The following is a 16,647-nucleotide window of genomic DNA, read 5'->3' on the forward strand; positions in this document are numbered from 1 at the left end:
ACTTTTTACTTCATCCAGGTGGCGCTTTACAGTTTATACTTGCAAATTCCTGCATCCATTGTCATAGCAGCCATGTGTGGTAATCTTTCATTGGTATTGTCCAATACCTTAGCCACTAGCAATATATGGCTAACTAGATTCATGATGCAAATAAATTTGACCAAAGATGTATTATATTTATACTTCCATCGGGTAATGGGCTGGCTTCTCCATTCAGGAGACTACATTCTCCCGCTGGAGTAGAATTGCTCCTGGTCTGCGTGGCACTAGGAGTGGTGCCCAGGAGTGATTCTCTCTCCATTGCCATGAAAATCTGTGCACGGCGGTGAACGCACGGGTTTCTGCCCCGCAAATCCTGCCCCCCGTTGACAGGCAGGGACAACCTCCCCGGAACCCCCTCCACCTTGGGAATTAGGGTCACCGCCCCAACAAAGATTTCCACCCATTAGGCGCCCCCACCACTTCAGAGACCCCTGCCTGAAAGCTGAAGAGCAGTTGAGGCAGTCGGTTGAAGAATCATTGCATTTTCACTTACCTTTTCCTAACATCTGTTGCCTCAGACAGAAGTGTTCAAAGCAGTAGCTGTTACAATTGTTACCCACCGATGGACTTTGAGGGCACCTACGTTACATACTTACCGCCTTGATTCACTGTGGGGTCCATCGCGTCAGGGCCACGCTTAAAAATACTTGCACCAATCCACAGCCACGTGAATCCCAGCTGAGAGGCCTGGAGCATCGCCGGCTTGGAGAACTCAGCTTCCAGCCTGTTATTGGTTCAAATTACCTACTTACATCCTCCCATATACCTCGCTGCCAGGGCGGGGGACCCGGAGCATCGGAACTGAATCAGAGCCCCTTCGATTCTCCACTGGATTGGGAACCCCAATGAAGAGAGATTGAGCAGTTTAGGCCTGTACCCTCTATAGAGTTTAGAAGAATAAGGAGAGATCTAATTGAGGTATGTAAGATGATAAAAGGGATAAAAGTAGACGTAGAGGGGATATCTAAAATGAGGGATTATAGTTTTAAGATATGGGGTAGCAGATTTAAAACAGAGATGAGGAGAAATTACTTCTCTCAAAGAGTCATGAAGTCAGTTCCGCAGCGTGTGGTGGACGCCGGGACATTGAGTAAATTTAAGGAGATAGGTTTGGAAATAGTAATGGGTTGAAGGGTTGTTGACAACGGGTAGGAAAGTGGAGTTGAGGCTGAGATGAGATCAGCCCTGATCATATTGAATGGCGGAGCAGGCTCGAGGGGCTGAATTGCTACTCCTGTACCTATGAAAGTGAGATTCACTGAAATTCTAAATTAGTACTAAATTAACTGGATGCAGTTACTTATTTCCAATGCAACAATGCTCAAATTCTTGGAAATAAATTGATGTTAATTTGAAACATCAACATATTAAGTGTAACTCAATTCAATTTCCTTATTGGCTGGCTGTAATATGTTATTCACTTTAAGTGAGATATAAATTTCCAAAATAAATCTTAACTTTACATTTTGTTGAAAGAGCAGTGAGGTATAAAATAATATTAAGGATCAATTGGAAAGAGTGTTATGGTTAGAATATTGAGCAGCTCAACTGTTATTTATTTTGCCATTTTATGGTAGACTGAATTTATATTTTTAGAATATGGAGTCTTATTGATCATGCTCTAATTGCTCGATGCAATATGGAAGAACCAATTCGTTGTGTTGCTGTGAGTTCGGATGGCATTCATCTTGCTCTGGGTATGAAGGATGGTTCTTTTACTGTTCTACGGATCAGGTATGTGGAAATGGGAGACATTTGCTGCTTTGCTTTATCTTTAAAATACAAATGCAGTGTTTGGATTAATAATGATAGCCTTCTGCATTAGATCAATAACGGAAGCTGTAACCACTTCACACCTCTTAATCTTGTGCAAATAAAATTTGAGGCAGTGACAAAAGAGATCACCGAAAAATAACTTCTTAGAACCCCATAAAGATGTTAATCAAGCAAAGTCAACAGTTCTCTCCTGTTGTCAAAACTAGATTCTCATTGAGTTAATTTCCTTATGAGTCTGGGCTCCCAGTTAAGCTTCTATTACTGACACTTTAATAGTTTGTGTGATGCTTTTATTGGATTGTCAAAGCACCAGTTCTTCGCTCCATGTGTGTTTTTTCGAAGCAGTTTCATACATGACATTGTTACTGTGAGTTCTTTGGTTCTAAACATAGTGGCTGAACAGACATTGATCATGAATTGGTACGAAAGGTATGAGGAGTCATTGAGGATGGATGGGGGAGATGATTTGGCATGGGCAAGACCTTTTGAACAAGACTATGGTTCATGAATCATCTGAGGCCGGTAAACCATACCCCATTGAGATGCTGGCCCAACTCCACAAACATTCCAATTGACGCCTGCCTGAGTAATGGTACTGCTCAGGTTTAGCGTGCAGCCTGCACTCTAATTCCACACCAGTAGAAATTGAGGATGCTGGGAGCCGTTCCATGGTGGTCCCATGTGCCTTCAGTTGTTGATGATCTTAGTGGTAGAATTCATGTGTTTGGAGGATACTGGAAAAGAAGCCACAACAAGTGGCACAGTGTATCTTGGTTGATGGTACGCACTGATACTAATGTGCACCAGTGGTGGAGGGAGTGAATGTTTATATAGCGGTTGGGGCGCTAATCCAGTGGCCTGCTTAGTCCTGGATGTTGTTGTTGGGAGTTGAACTCACCCAGGCAGGCGGAGAGTTTAATATCACACTCGTGAAACTATGTTCCTTGGTTCTAGACTCTGCAGGAAGGAAAACAATCTCTCAGCATCTACTCTGTCAAGTCCCCTCAGAACCTTGTGCGTTTTAATGAAATCACCTCTTTCTTGATCACCTCTAAACTTGAGCGAGCATAGGCCCACTGTACCCGACCTCCCCTCCTAGGTCAACCATCTCATCCCAGGAATCAGTCTAGAGAACCTTTTCTCCACCATCTTCCAAGTCAAGTATATCATTAGATATAGAGACCAAAGTTGTATGGGGCAAAATTTAACTTCGGAGGCACACCGACCTGGAAGTGTGCAAAATTCCGTGAGAAGGCATTGGGCGCGCATCCCAATATCATTGTACACTCGTGCAATATTTTGGTCAGCTGACGTGAGCATGATTTAAAGGATTTATACACCAAGTAACCTGGATTTTACTGTATAGGCACTGGCAGGTGGTCAATCCACATTTGCCATCCAAGGGCAGGATAAATGGGAGAATCAAAGGCTGAGTTGATAAACTCAGAAGATGCTGTCTTATTCAGAGTTTGTTGCGGGCTTATCCTAGAGTTTCGTGAACGTTTTCACTGCTTTCTTTTGAGGTCTGTGCATATTGTCTGTACTTTTCAAGACATTTCAATCTTGTAACATGTCTCTGAGATTTCCAACCCCTTTGGCATCTATTGTGCATGGGTCAGCTGCATTCCATATCAGCAGATGGGTACCTTTTACTCAGCAGGGAACATGTCCTCTTCTGAGGAAGACAGGGACCAAAGATACAGGAGGTCTGATGGCTGCAGGCCACTGGGTGTTCAGGGCCAGCAGGAAGGGCAAAGAGAACGACCCTGCAGAACACGCCACTATCCATCTGCCAGGGTCTACATGCAGCGGTCCAGCTACCTCAAAATAACCGACTCCAGTCCTGCAGGAGGGTCCGCCTTTCAAGGGAAACCATCACGCCCATATGTCAGATGATTGGGCTGACGATAACCTCCAACTGTGTGGGTAAACTTCCAATGCCCGTGGTTCTCAAGGTCACTGTAGCCCTTTACCTTTATGCCTCTGGATCTTTCCACGGGTCAGTGGATGATCTTTGCAGCATCTCCCTGTCATCTGTGAATAGCTGCGTCAAGCTGATGACTGATGCTTTGTTCAAGCGGGCGAGCACATTCATCTATTTTATGAAGGACCAAGCTAGCCAGGCTGAGCAGTCCAGAGGTTTTTCAGCTAATGCAGGGTTCCCACCCATCCAGAGTACCATTGATTGCATCCATGTGGCCAACAAGGCGCTAGCTGGGCACCTTTGTCAATAGGAAGAGGTATCACTCCATGAATGTTCACATTATGTGCTACCACAGGACCCGGATTCTACTCGTTTTGCAAGGTACCCTGGAAGCTCCCACGATGCCTACATAGTGTGCCATTCAAGTTCCAAGGCTGTTCGTGGCTCCAGCTCTGCTCAAAGGATGGTTGTTGTATGATGAAGGGTAACCTTTGAAAAGTTGCTGATGATGCTGATCTGAGGACAGAGGCGGAGGAAAGGTGCAATCATTGCCTCCACCAGGGTAGTAGTGGAGAGGACAATAGATCTGTTAAAAGTGATGTTCCATTTCCTGGACCGCTCTGGGGACGCCCTGCAACATCCGTCAGAATGTGTCGCTCCTCATAGCCGTCTGCTGTGCTCTGCAAGGGGCACCGCCAGGGTCAGGGGTGAGGGGATGGGGAGGGGCAACGCGGGGGGACATATGATGGCAGCGTCCGCAGTGCCAACCAGTGCCATCGTGTAGCCTGTTGGATCTGGTTGGGCACGGGGGTACTCACCGTGTTGATATGTCGGCCTTTCACCCCTTGCAGATAATTGATATTGGACTACAACCAGCAACAGTGGATTTCCTCCTAGTTGCTGCAGCCCTGGGGGATGCTCTATGGCTGTACGAGCTGGAGCTGCTCGAGGAGAAGGAAGCTGCAGCAGCGGAGCCTGCCCCAGAGGAACAAGAGCAAACCGCTGAGGATGGAGAGCGGGTTGCCAAACAGCCTGTGGGGGAGAAAGAGGTGCCGCAAGAGGCCTCGTGTGTGTCGGCAGTGCATGTCATCCTAGGACCTGGCGACTGGGCATGCCGTCGAAGACTCTGGCTGAGCAGGAGGACAGTGCGACATATCTGCCAGATCATGGCGCACCTGGCTCCGTAGGGGAATGGGGGAGAACACTCGCTCCCGGTGGCCACCAAGGTGACAGTTGCCTTGAACGTTTACGCCAAGGGGTCCTTCCAGAGTCCGGAGTGCGGACCTGTCTGGAATCTCAGAGCTCGGTGCACAGGTGCACCCGCTCCGCCATGGAGGCTTATATGCCCAGTCTGCACAATACATCCACTGTGGACCAGGCCCACCAGGAGGCACAGGCAGCGGGTTCTGCTGCCATCGCCGAGATGCCCCAGGTCCAGGGAGTGATCAACAGGATGCATGTCGTCCTAAGAGCACCTGCAGATGACATGCCAATCTTCACAAACCAAAAAGGTTCCACTCGATGAATGTGCAGCTGGTGTGTGACCATGAGCTGCACATTATGCATATCTGTGCCGGTACCCAGGCAGTGTGCATAACGCCTTCCTCTTGGCACAGATGGTTCCTGGCCTCTTTAAGGCGAACTCCTGACTGTAGGGGTTGGCTCCTGGAGGGTTATCCGCTGCAATCGTGGCTGATGACGCCTGTCCGGAGACCACAGACCAATGCGGAGAACCGCTACAATGACGTGATCAGGAGTGTGATCAAATGGTGCATCGGCATCCTGAAGATGCGTGTCACTTGCCTGGACCGCTCCGGAGGGGTCCTCCAGTATGGTACTGGGAGGATTGCTCGCATCCTGGTGGCCAGCTGTGTCTTCCACAATATCGCGCAGCAGAGGGTTGACATGCTGGAGGAGGTGGATGTGGGGGAGGGCAAGGATGGGCAGGACATGAGGCCCATGCAGGCATAGGAAGCTGCATAGCGTGTGCACGGGACTCTCAGGGACGTCACTACCACTGGGCCTGTGGAGTACCGAGCCGGCGAGAACACCAGAGGAGCCGTTAACTAATGCCCCCAAACTTGTGCCCTGACACAATGTCGCCTCTACTCGCTCCCATCTCCCTTCCCTCGGAGTGCTTCATGATCACATTTAAGAGCCTTCTAACGCTGGCCGTTAGCTGCCTGCCTTTAACAAACCCCACTTGGTCTTCCCCTATCACCTCCGGGACACAGTCTTCTATCCTTGAGGCCAAGATTTTAGCCAGCAGTTTGGCATCAACATTCAGTCGGGAGATTGGCCTGTAAGACCCGCATAGCTCTGGAACCTTCTCCCACTTCAGGATCAATGATATCATGGCTTCTAATCCCTCTACTACTTCTGCAATCCCGATCGGGGCTCCCAACCCCTCCACCAACCCTTCCTCCATCTTCGGAAACTCCAAACCCTCCAAGAATTGCCTCATCCCCTCCACCCCAGCTGGGGATTCCGACTGATACAGCCGACTATAAAACTCCTTAAACTCTGTTCACCTCTGCTGGGTCCGTGACCGTATTCCCTCCTCCATCCTTCACTCTTCCTATCTCCCTGGCAGCCTCCCTTTTCTTTAGCTGGCGTGCAAGCATCCTGCTGACCTTCTCCCCATACTCATATATTGCCCCCCTCGCCTTCCTCAGCTATTCTACCGCCTTCCCTGTAGATAACAGACCAAACTCCATCTGTAGCTTCTGCCGCTCCTTCAATAACCCTGCCTCCGGGGCCTCCGAATATCTCCTATCCACCTCGAGTATTTCCCTAACCAGCCTATCTCCTTCTGCTTACTCCGCCTTCTCCTTATGGGCCTGTATCGAAATTAGCGCCCCCCTAACCACTAACTTCAGCGCTTCCCACACCGTTGCTGCCGAGACTTCCCCCGTATCGTTTATTTCCAAGTAGTTCTGGATGGCCTCCCTCACATGCCCGCACACATAGAAATTGTTTTAACAAGCATCAGGGTTTTCATGCCATTCAATGGAGTATAATACATTTTTTAACATGGATCAGCAATTCAGTTAAGATCTGTGTACTATTTTGAAGGCTGTACTTTGGACCAGTTTTATGCTAAACTGCTTTTATTATTACAGAGATATGACTGAAGTTGTTCATATTAAGGATAGGAAAGAAGCAATTCATGAGTTAAAATATTCACCTGATGGATCATATTTGTCTGTGGGCTCAAATGATAGTTCCATTGATATCTATGGAGTTTTGCAACGATACAAAAAAGTTGGCGAGTGTTTTGGATCTTTGAGCTTCATTACTCATATGGATTGGTCAATGGATAGCAAATACTTGCAAACTAATGATGGTTCTGGAAAAAGACTGTTTTACAACATGCCAAGTAAGTTTCACCTTATTAAAAGAACATAAATGTGTAATTACATGTTTACCTTTACTTAATTTGTTACTTTGTACTCTTAATGATTCTGTTTGTGATAAATCTCTTCTGAAATTGCTTGTCCTTCTTGTAACAAAATGTCCCATGGTGCTTTAGAAAGGGATCAGAGCACACAGTAGGTCAGTGGTTTTTCAAACCTTTTAGCCCGGGGCCCATTTTTACGAACTGGCCATCCTTTGGGACCCACGCCAGCCGACCTTCGCAACCCACGACAGCCGACCTTCGCGACCCACCATTTTCTCTTACCTTTAATGCGAGCGGTGAGCCTGGGCTTATATTCTGTAGTCCAGAGTAGCGAAGAATGAGAAATGACCACATTGAAACAGGCATTATTCTCTCAGGGCTCTACAGAGCAGAGGCAGAAGCTAAGCTTTCCTCAGATAGATGATTTACAGCCTGGGGATATAGTCTGCAAATTACAATGCGACGATTTTAGACATAGATGAGAAGGAATTACTTAACTCAAAGGATTGTGAACCTTTTTAATCTCTAAAATTCACTATCAAAGAGAGTTCTGCAGGCTCAGCCTTTGAGCATATTCAAGACAGATGCAGGAAGACTGAATTGAATTTTGAAAAAAATCTTCTCCTGGGTCAGCGCGCTGACATCAGGAGGAAGCGGTGTTTCTCTCTAGGCTCCGGGAATGCGCACTAATGAGCGGCACGCATGCGCAGCGCACCTGCATTTTTAAAGCCGTTCGCAGCCAGCATTTTAAAAAGCCGGCTGCTGCGGCCATTGCGTCTGAATTTACGCGATCGAGAATGCCATGATGGATGGCTCCGCGACCCTCCCGACATCCGCACCCCACTTTAAAAATGCCTGCAGTAGGTTATGGGAGAAAAATTAAGAAGGTAACAGAGGTAACAATATTGCAGTCTGTAAAAGGATAAAATGACCCAGTGGTAGGAAGGTTCGGTGGGGTGGGGTAGGGAGGAAGAAGAGGGGAAACTGAGAGGAGTGAAAGATTTTGACAATATGTTTAGGATATAGAACGGGAGCAAATTGTGCAAACAGAGTGTAATAAGACCATGGGTGGTTACAAAAATTAGAGTAGGAGTTTTTTAAATTTAAAATTCTATCCACTGGGAACCGGGGTTCAACAGAGGACAGTGAAGATAAATGATTCAAGTATATAATCTAGATGCTTGATCATTGTGATTCCTTCTTCAAAAGTGGCTGGCAGTTAAAAACAAAAAGCTTCTTTTTTATACTTGTGTGACTGTATTTACTCAAATACAGAGGTTCAGGACCATTAACAATATCAGAGAGAGAAAGATTTATTTAGTTGAGATCCTTTATTAGAACTGGAAAAAAAGATTCAAGCCACTGAACTAATCAAAATTATCTGATGGGAAGATGAATCCTGGAACTTGGGTAGCTGGATATCGACTTTGCCAGTTTTCTATCTTGTTGCCTCCCTATTTTCACTGCTCCCATTGAAATTCTATTTTGAAGTAGTTTCACTCATCTTTTTACTTTTCCTTTTGATCCTTTCTACAGGCCAAAACTGTCCTTGTACATCGATCCCAAATGATCTTGCACCAGCATTTAACTACAAATCTATTTTACAGATAGTTTTACTCATTAGCACAGAACTCGCTACAAGGTTAAAATCTAGGCCCATGCTTCTGTATGGAAACCTTAATCATTCTCAGTCTCGTTCAGCTCATTAAAGGGACCTGGTGATGTGATTTAACAACTATCCAAAACTTCTTCCTGTTCTCTCCTTTCACATGCCACAGCAGACTTGATGGAGCACGGTAGCAGATTGGTTAGCACTGTTGCTTCACAGCACCAGGAAATTCCCAGCTTGGGACACTGTGCAGTCTTCTCATTCTCCCTGTGTCTGCGTGGGTTTCCTCCGGGTGCTCCAGTTTCCTCCCACAAGTCCCGAAAGACGTGCTGTTAAGTGAATTGGACATTCTGAATTCTTCTTTAGTGTACCCGAACAGGCGCCATAGTGTGGCGACTAGGGGATTTTCACAGTAACTTCATTGCAGTGTTAATGTAAGTCTACTTGTGACAATAATAAAGATTATTATTATTGTATCTATCTCCATCAGTTTGTTTGTTTCAGATTTATTTTCTGGTGTCTTTTTGTTTTTATGCTATTTCAGGTGGTAAGGAAATTAAAAATAAAGAAGACATAAAGGATGTTCAGTGGGCAACCTGGACTTGTGTATTGGGTCCAAATGTGAATGGAATATGGCCCAAATATTTAGATGTTAATGGTATTAATTCAGTGGATGCAAATTTTAAGGATCATGTTCTCGTTACCGGAGATGATTATGGATTAGTAAAACTTTTTCGATACCCTGGTTTCAAAAAAGGTATATTTAAAATTATCTGAATGTTTTGGTTTATAATTTTTGTTAGTTACCGTATATACTCGCGTAACAGAATACTACTCTTCAGATTTTGACCACAGCATTCTGATGGGAAGATGTTCAGCCACTTGACGTTTCCATTCATGTTTTTATGAATGGAAACGGCAAGTGGCTGAACGATGCTAGTAAAGCCAGCTGGAAAGCTGTTCGAATCGCGAACAGCTTTCACAGCAGAATCCACTCTGCAGAAACCACACACAATGATACCATTTGGAAGTTTTAGTTTCCAAAATTAATTTCCAAAAAAGTGACTCGCATGATACATGAGGTATACCATAAAATCATGTTTTGGGGACGAAAATTTAGGGGTCACATGATACGCGAGATCGAATGATACGCAAGTATATACGGTATTTGTTATATTTCTTAATCCAGGTCTCCGTGTAAAAATGAGGTTGGTTTCTTTCTTTCTGTGAACCAAGGCGATAAAAAACAGTTATGAAATATCATTCCTCCTTCAGAACATTTTAACATTAACCAGTGTACCAGAAGGAACAAGTTACATCAGCATGGGGGGAATAGATGGGAATTTATCATGTAATTCAAGATAGAAGAAATGGCACACAAGGCAAAGAGTGCCACTGAGAAGTTGTTTATTTGTAGAAAAGGTCTTCTTGTGTTACAAAATCATAGAAGACTTGTATTCGCAATCTTTACAGGAAAATACTTATTGTGACATGCAATTAAGACACATCAGTTCCATTGTTTCGCTTATCAGTCGTTAGTTCAGCATCTTCTGCAACCACAGGAGTTTCATATTGACCCTAAATGTCTGTTCAACGGGGCCAGTTCCATAAAACTGCAACTGCAGCTCTTTTATCCTTGTGTTATTGTCAGATTAGCTATTTTCCCAAATGCTTTGTAAACACTCAACTGTTGACCATCCAGCTACAGTATTGTTCATTGCTGTAAGTTTCCATCATAACAGCAGAGTGATTTTATTCTTTTGGCAGTACCAGATATAAATTTATTTTAAGGGAATAGAATGCAGTAGTTTACAGCTGTGAGGTGTAATTAGTGCTGTGAAAATACACACTATCTTGAATTTTATGTGGCTACAGTATAATTTCAGCCCTGTGAGAAAAAAATCCTCAACATTCAGAGAATGGATATGTGCCAATTCTTCCTCTAAGATGTAAAGACTAGCTAACCAGGAAAGTAGCTCTGTAGGTCTGCCCATGCACAGACCTATGTGGTGGATTTCAAGGTGACCTGCAGCAATTTACATTTGACAGTATAACTACTTTCTGTGCACTGCACTCCACTTGGCCTACCAGGTTTAAGTCTTTGAATGTGATAAAACTACACGGTTGTATCCCTTTGTATGGTATCAAAATAATTGTTTTGTTGGCTGCATTCAAAGAGAACTCTTCCGGAAAACTGGATATCTCTTCCCAGTGTTGTGCACAATTGTGGGAGATGAGTTGATGATATGCAAATCTTTATTTGATGCCTTGTTGTGAGTGTAAGTAGTACTTGTCGCTGCTGTTCAGTTTTCAGAAACACTTTAAATATTTTTATTAAAAACAGTAACCATTACAGTTGTACAAGGCCAAACGGTACAAACATTAATTTTGCGTTGGAGAAACTGGGTACCTTCCCCCCTGTATAGATGCCAGAAGCACTTTATTGAGAAGGAAGCTAAAATTTACTGGCTGAACATTGATATCCATCAGTTTTAATCACTCGTGCAAATGCATGTTGCCTAATGTGTATATATGCGCAAATAGACAAACATCTAAAAAGTTCAGAACCTTTCTAATTAAACAAGTTTATGATATATATATACACCAACGTACTAAGGATTGCAAATGTAGATATAGAGCCAGTAAAATCCTCAATGACCTGCAACAAGTCGGCACACTCTAGCTGTTTGACAGCAAGCTCAGCAAACAAGTGTACTAAAATTTGTGGAACAACTTAACAAAGGCTTATATTCAGTGTTGTTCAAGCAGTCAGTTTTCCTTTGGGGCATGAGCTTTTTTGAAGCTGTTGATCTGCTTTTGATAGTTTTCTAGATTAGAATGCATTTATTCAGTAGCCATTGAAAATTACTATCCAGTACATATTGGACAAGATTCTCCATTTGGGAGACTATGGCCGGAATTCTGAAGACCCAGGTTCGATCCCAGCTCTGGGTCACTGTCCGTGTGGAGTTTGCACCTTCTCCCTGTGTCTGCGTGGGTCTCACCACCACAACCCAAAGATGTGCAGGGTAGGTGTATTGGCCATACTAAGTTGCCCCTTAATTGGAAAAAAATAATTGGGTACTCTAAATTTTAAAAAAGCAATTTGTCATTGATGTGAATAAAATCCTTGCAGATCAAAGGATGTGAAGGGGTTTAAACTCATGTGATGCGGTTTTTGCTTTCTAGGAATTTATAGCTGCTGCTTTCTCTGCCTGAGGTAGCAGGTGTGGAGGACATGCGAGTTTTAAAGCAGTGACCTTTTTCACTGTTTCTGCCTGTTATAGGGGGGGGATCTCTGTTTTGAAGGAGTCTCTGATGAGGGGTGGGTGTGGTGTCAGGCGTTGCATTTTGGGGTCCACCAAAGGACTATGGGGGCACCTACCTTAAAGCCTTACCCCCTTGGCCCACCATGCCAGGGCCACACTGAAAAATACCTGCATCAGTCCACGCCCACGTGAATCCCAGATCAGAGAGTCACAGAGGCGTGGAGAATCTGGCGTCCAACCCGTTAATAGGATGTAAACGGGTCAATTTGATGTATTTGCATCCTCACGCTGGTGTGGGGTATGAATCTTGATACCACCACTAGCGGCGACTGGAGCATTGGCCAATTTTTTCCCGACACTGGATTCTCTGCCCGATTATGGATCTCTCTGCCCGCGTCGGGCAGCAGAGAATCCAGCCCACTGTTGCATTCTCAATGCATTCTGTTATGTTTGTTTCATGAAACAATTTCATTAGGGAAAATTTGTTTAATTGCAATAGTATTTCTGTTTAACTATCTTTTTTGTGTTAGCTCAATCTGTTATGCTACAAGTAAGAGCCATTTGTATTGTGAGCACTGTTCAAAGTATAATTCCTAAATCATTTATACTTCTGAAGATGTTTGTCTCAGATAAGTTTGTGTTTCCTTTTAAATTTGTTTATATTATCTTAGTGCTATTAATGCTGCATGGAGCAAAATATATAGTTCAATGTTAATGATTCAGAAATATTTAGGGTTCTATAAAAGTTGTCTATTGATACTTTGGTACTTTCTGCTCTTGATTCTTCATGAACAGCAGACAATTAGTTCAAAGTCCATGGGCTGTATTCTCTGCAGCCCCATGCCAAAATCGTGTTTGGCGTGGGGGCGGAGAATCCAATTTCACGCCGAAATTGGGCCCAGTGCCGATCCGGCGATTTCCGGGACCCGAAAATTGACTTGATCGCAGAGTGCTCTGCGCGGCTGGGGTCCCATTGCCAGAGGCCCGCCCAGCGATCCTCCGCTCCTGACCGGCGTGGAACTAACCACCTATTGCCAGTCGGGATGCCGACTCAAGTCTGCGGCCACCCTGGTGGGGCGCGCGGGGGGAATGAACACCCAGAGGGGGAGGGCCCTTACAGGCGACAGGGGGACAGATCCGCGCGGTCGGATGCTCAGACGCGCGGCCAATTGGGTTTATATTTTCAACCTCAGGTCTGAATCCGGCATGGCACTCGGCGCAGCCGCTGGAGGCCGCCGCTGTGCGCATGCGTGGACTCAGAACCGGAGGTGCGGGGGCCCAGATCCGCAGCTAAAGCTGCAAGAATTACTCTGGGTCCCAGCTAATCCCCTGCAAGTCACTGAATCAGCTCATCTTTTAAGCAGGAAACTCCAGAGTAAAACTCCAACGTTTTACGCCAGCATGTGGACATAGTCCCATTTTGGAAGAATCCAGCCCGATATTTCAAAAATATTTTCTGTCAAAAAAGCTTTATAACCTTTTCTCTCAAGAATAATTCTGAGAGCTACTGTATTTAAGTGCTGCAATTTCAGATGGTCACTGAACTTTTTAAACTAGTCTTTCAAAAAATACCTATTTGAAAATAAAGTTATTTTTAATGCAAGGTTATAAAAAGATACTGAGCTGGTAGTTAATGTAGATGCAAATAAGCGAGTGTTGTTGATGTTTCTCCATAAACGATAAATACTAAGTAATGAATTGGACTGTCTCAGAACACTTTCAACCGATTATTTTGGATAGACTTTGATCTCTTTCCTGGCAAGTGATTAAATGTACAGACATGGACAGGGAAATTTTGGAAATAATGCTGATGTGAGGCAGTCGGGCAGCAAAAGCTACAAGAGGGTAGACTGAATGGCAGAATACTCCACAATTATTGTTCTTAAATCATGTAGGATAACACTTTGGGAAAGTGCGGCCTTTTCTTACCTTTGTGTAATTGTACAAAATAAAATTGCATTTTTTGAATCTCTCCATAACTGTTAACAGTTATCTGATCATAACATATCTGATATTCTGTATAAGTACATTACTGTGAAATAAAGTAGTTTATAAATTTATATTGCACTTTGTCTCGCCAAGTGATTGCTCTGTCTGCCTTTGAGGACAGTAAGAAGTCTTACAACACCAGGTTAAAGTCCAACAGGTTTGTTTCAAACACGAGCTTTCGGAGCACGGCTCCTTCGCTCGTGTTTGAAACAAACCTGTTGGACTTTAACCTGGTGTTGTAAGACTTCTTACTGTGCTCACCCCAGTCCAACGCCGGCATCTCCACATCATGCCTTTGAGGAGACTGAGGAAGCCCAAATACCCAGCTCAAATAGCAGAGTATTATTTTTATGCACCTGGGTTATGCTATCACATGTAGGCAAGGGACAGTGTCAGGTGGATATGCCTTTAGGAAATGAGTGTTTATCAAATAGCTGCAATGATGTCAGTATGTGGGTGGAGCTGGGCTGTCTGTCTTACACTTTCGTTTTTGAGCTGGCAGATGCAGTGAGTTTTTGGTTTTGTTTTCAGAGGTGGAGAGCTGCCGGCAAAGCAAGCCACTGTATAATGATCTCTCTCTCTCTCTACAAGCTAAGGAATGTCTCCAGATCATTGATGATTTCAAAGTAATACCTGTTTCGGTGGAGCATTTAAACCTGCCGTCTTTATTTTAAAAAGGGTTTAACTTGTGGATATTGATTAGGAAGTTATTAAGGGTTACCTATAGAATATTGTATTTGGGAAAGTATCAGTGTTTGTAGTTAATAAGATATTTACTGTGTGTTTATAAAATGTTAACTGGATTCCTAGAATAGACATTGTTTTGTTTTAAACATAGTTTAGCTCTCTGTTGCATCACACCTGTAAAGTGGGCCCTTGTGTTCCCCATAACCAAAATCTATTTAAAGTTGTGGGTCAGGTGAACTCCATGATATGCTTTGGTGTTTTCTAAACCCTGGCCCATTATAACAGTGTGAGTTCACTCCCATTAATGTAAGGTGCTCAGACCATTTGTGAAAGTAGCTGTTGCCACTGAACCTGAGAAATTACCTATTAACATTAGCAGATGCATATGTAACAAACAATTGAAGTTAAGAATGAGGTTGCAATGTTTTTGAGGTTCTGAGAGTGGTAGAAATAAGTAAATGAGAAATTGTTTTTTAGATTTGAAATTGTTCGCAGGTGGTACATTGTTTCCGACAGAAATGTAATTTACTTTACAGGAGCAAAGTTTAAAAAATACATCGGTCATTCAGCACATGTGACCAATGTGAGATGGTCTTATGATTACCAGTGGGTTATTTCGATTGGTGGAGCAGATCATTCAGTTTTCCAGTGGCAACTTATCCCTGAAAGAAAGTCCAAAGAATTTCTTCATATTGTCCTTCAAGGTGAGCAAGCAGTTACCCACTTGAAACTGCATTGTTAATTTACTGCACTAATCACATCACAAATTTGAGGTAATTTTAACCTAACCTGGAAAACAGAGGGATTGAATCGCCTGCCCATTTTGCATAAAGCTGGTGAGGTGTAAAGTGAGTGGGTATTTTGATCCAGACTGTTCCTTGCTGGAAAAAATAGGTTCTTATTAAAGCAGAGAAGACCAAAAGGGGTTTTGATTGTCGTGTTCAAAACCATGAAAGGTTTATATAGAGTAAGCAAAGAGAATCTAGTTCCAGTGGTTGAGGGCTGATAACCAGAGCGCACAGATTTAATGTGATTGGCAATAGAACCAAACGTGATATGGGAAAAAACGTTTGATGTCAGAAAAGTGCTGCCTAATGAGATGGATACAGATTCGGTGGTGGCCTTCAAAAGGGAAATGGATAAATACTTGAAAGAGAGAAATCACAGGGATATGTGGAAAAGCAGATGAGTGGGACTAATGGATTACTCTTGGAAAGAGTCCACACAGACTTGATGGAATGAATAGCCTCCTTTGCAGTACAATTGGAAGAAGTCCTGTCTTTCAAGTTTTGCAAAGCATCTTGCAGTAGCACCTTGGAATGTACTTCAGTGTGAAAAATCTTGGAACTTTCTTGCACACTCTCCCTTGTGCACTCTCTTGTGTATGTGTTTCATATTTAAATGTTAGTTTCACTCAGTTTGTTGCACTCTTACCTTTTGAGCTTGAAGGTCATAGATTTTAGCTCAACCCCCAAGATTTGAGCACATAATCTAGACTGACACTTCAGTGCAGTACTCAAGAAGTGCTACATTGGCAGAGATGCCTTATTTCAGATGACACATCACAATAAGGCTATGTTTACCAATTTGGGTAATTATTAAAGTTTCCATGGCGCTATTTGAAGAAGAGCAAAGAGCGTTCTTGATGTCTTGACCAACATTTTTGCTTCCATCAGCAGTACCAAAAACAGATGAACTGGGCATCTGCTATTTACAGATCCTTGTTGTATACTAATTAATTTGCATGGATGACAACTATTTGAACTATTAAAAAAAGCTTAGTGGTTGTAAAATACTTTGGAACATGGTAAGATTATAAGGTGTCGTATACATGCAAGTTAATTCCTTTTGTCTGTGGTAGTTGATCAGTCAGACAAGCAAGGCTAAAATTATAGTAATCTACCTGCTGTAGTCTCTTGAAGTAAATGCTATGCAAAAAGCATTTTTTTTG

The 16,647-nt window shown here is 43.6% G+C and overlaps 1 protein-coding gene across 8 annotated transcripts in view; it reads left to right on the top strand.

Annotated features, from left to right (window-relative positions):
* LOC119952316 (echinoderm microtubule-associated protein-like 5) overlaps nt 1–16,647 on the top strand; it is a 298,867-nt gene that overhangs the window by 129,881 nt on the left and 152,339 nt on the right. For all 8 annotated transcript variants that reach the window (XM_038775979.1, XM_038775973.1, XM_038776000.1 and 5 more), the window contains 4 exons: nt 1,639–1,776; nt 6,865–7,121; nt 9,296–9,508; nt 15,233–15,400. In XM_038775979.1, coding sequence (XP_038631907.1) covers nt 1,639–1,776; nt 6,865–7,121; nt 9,296–9,508; nt 15,233–15,400 — 776 coding nt within the window. The remainder of the gene's footprint in view (nt 1–1,638; nt 1,777–6,864; nt 7,122–9,295; nt 9,509–15,232; nt 15,401–16,647) is intronic.

The sequence above is a fragment of the Scyliorhinus canicula genome, chromosome 2 (genome assembly GCF_902713615.1).
Source record: "Scyliorhinus canicula chromosome 2, sScyCan1.1, whole genome shotgun sequence".
Lineage (NCBI taxonomy): Eukaryota > Metazoa > Chordata > Chondrichthyes > Carcharhiniformes > Scyliorhinidae > Scyliorhinus > Scyliorhinus canicula.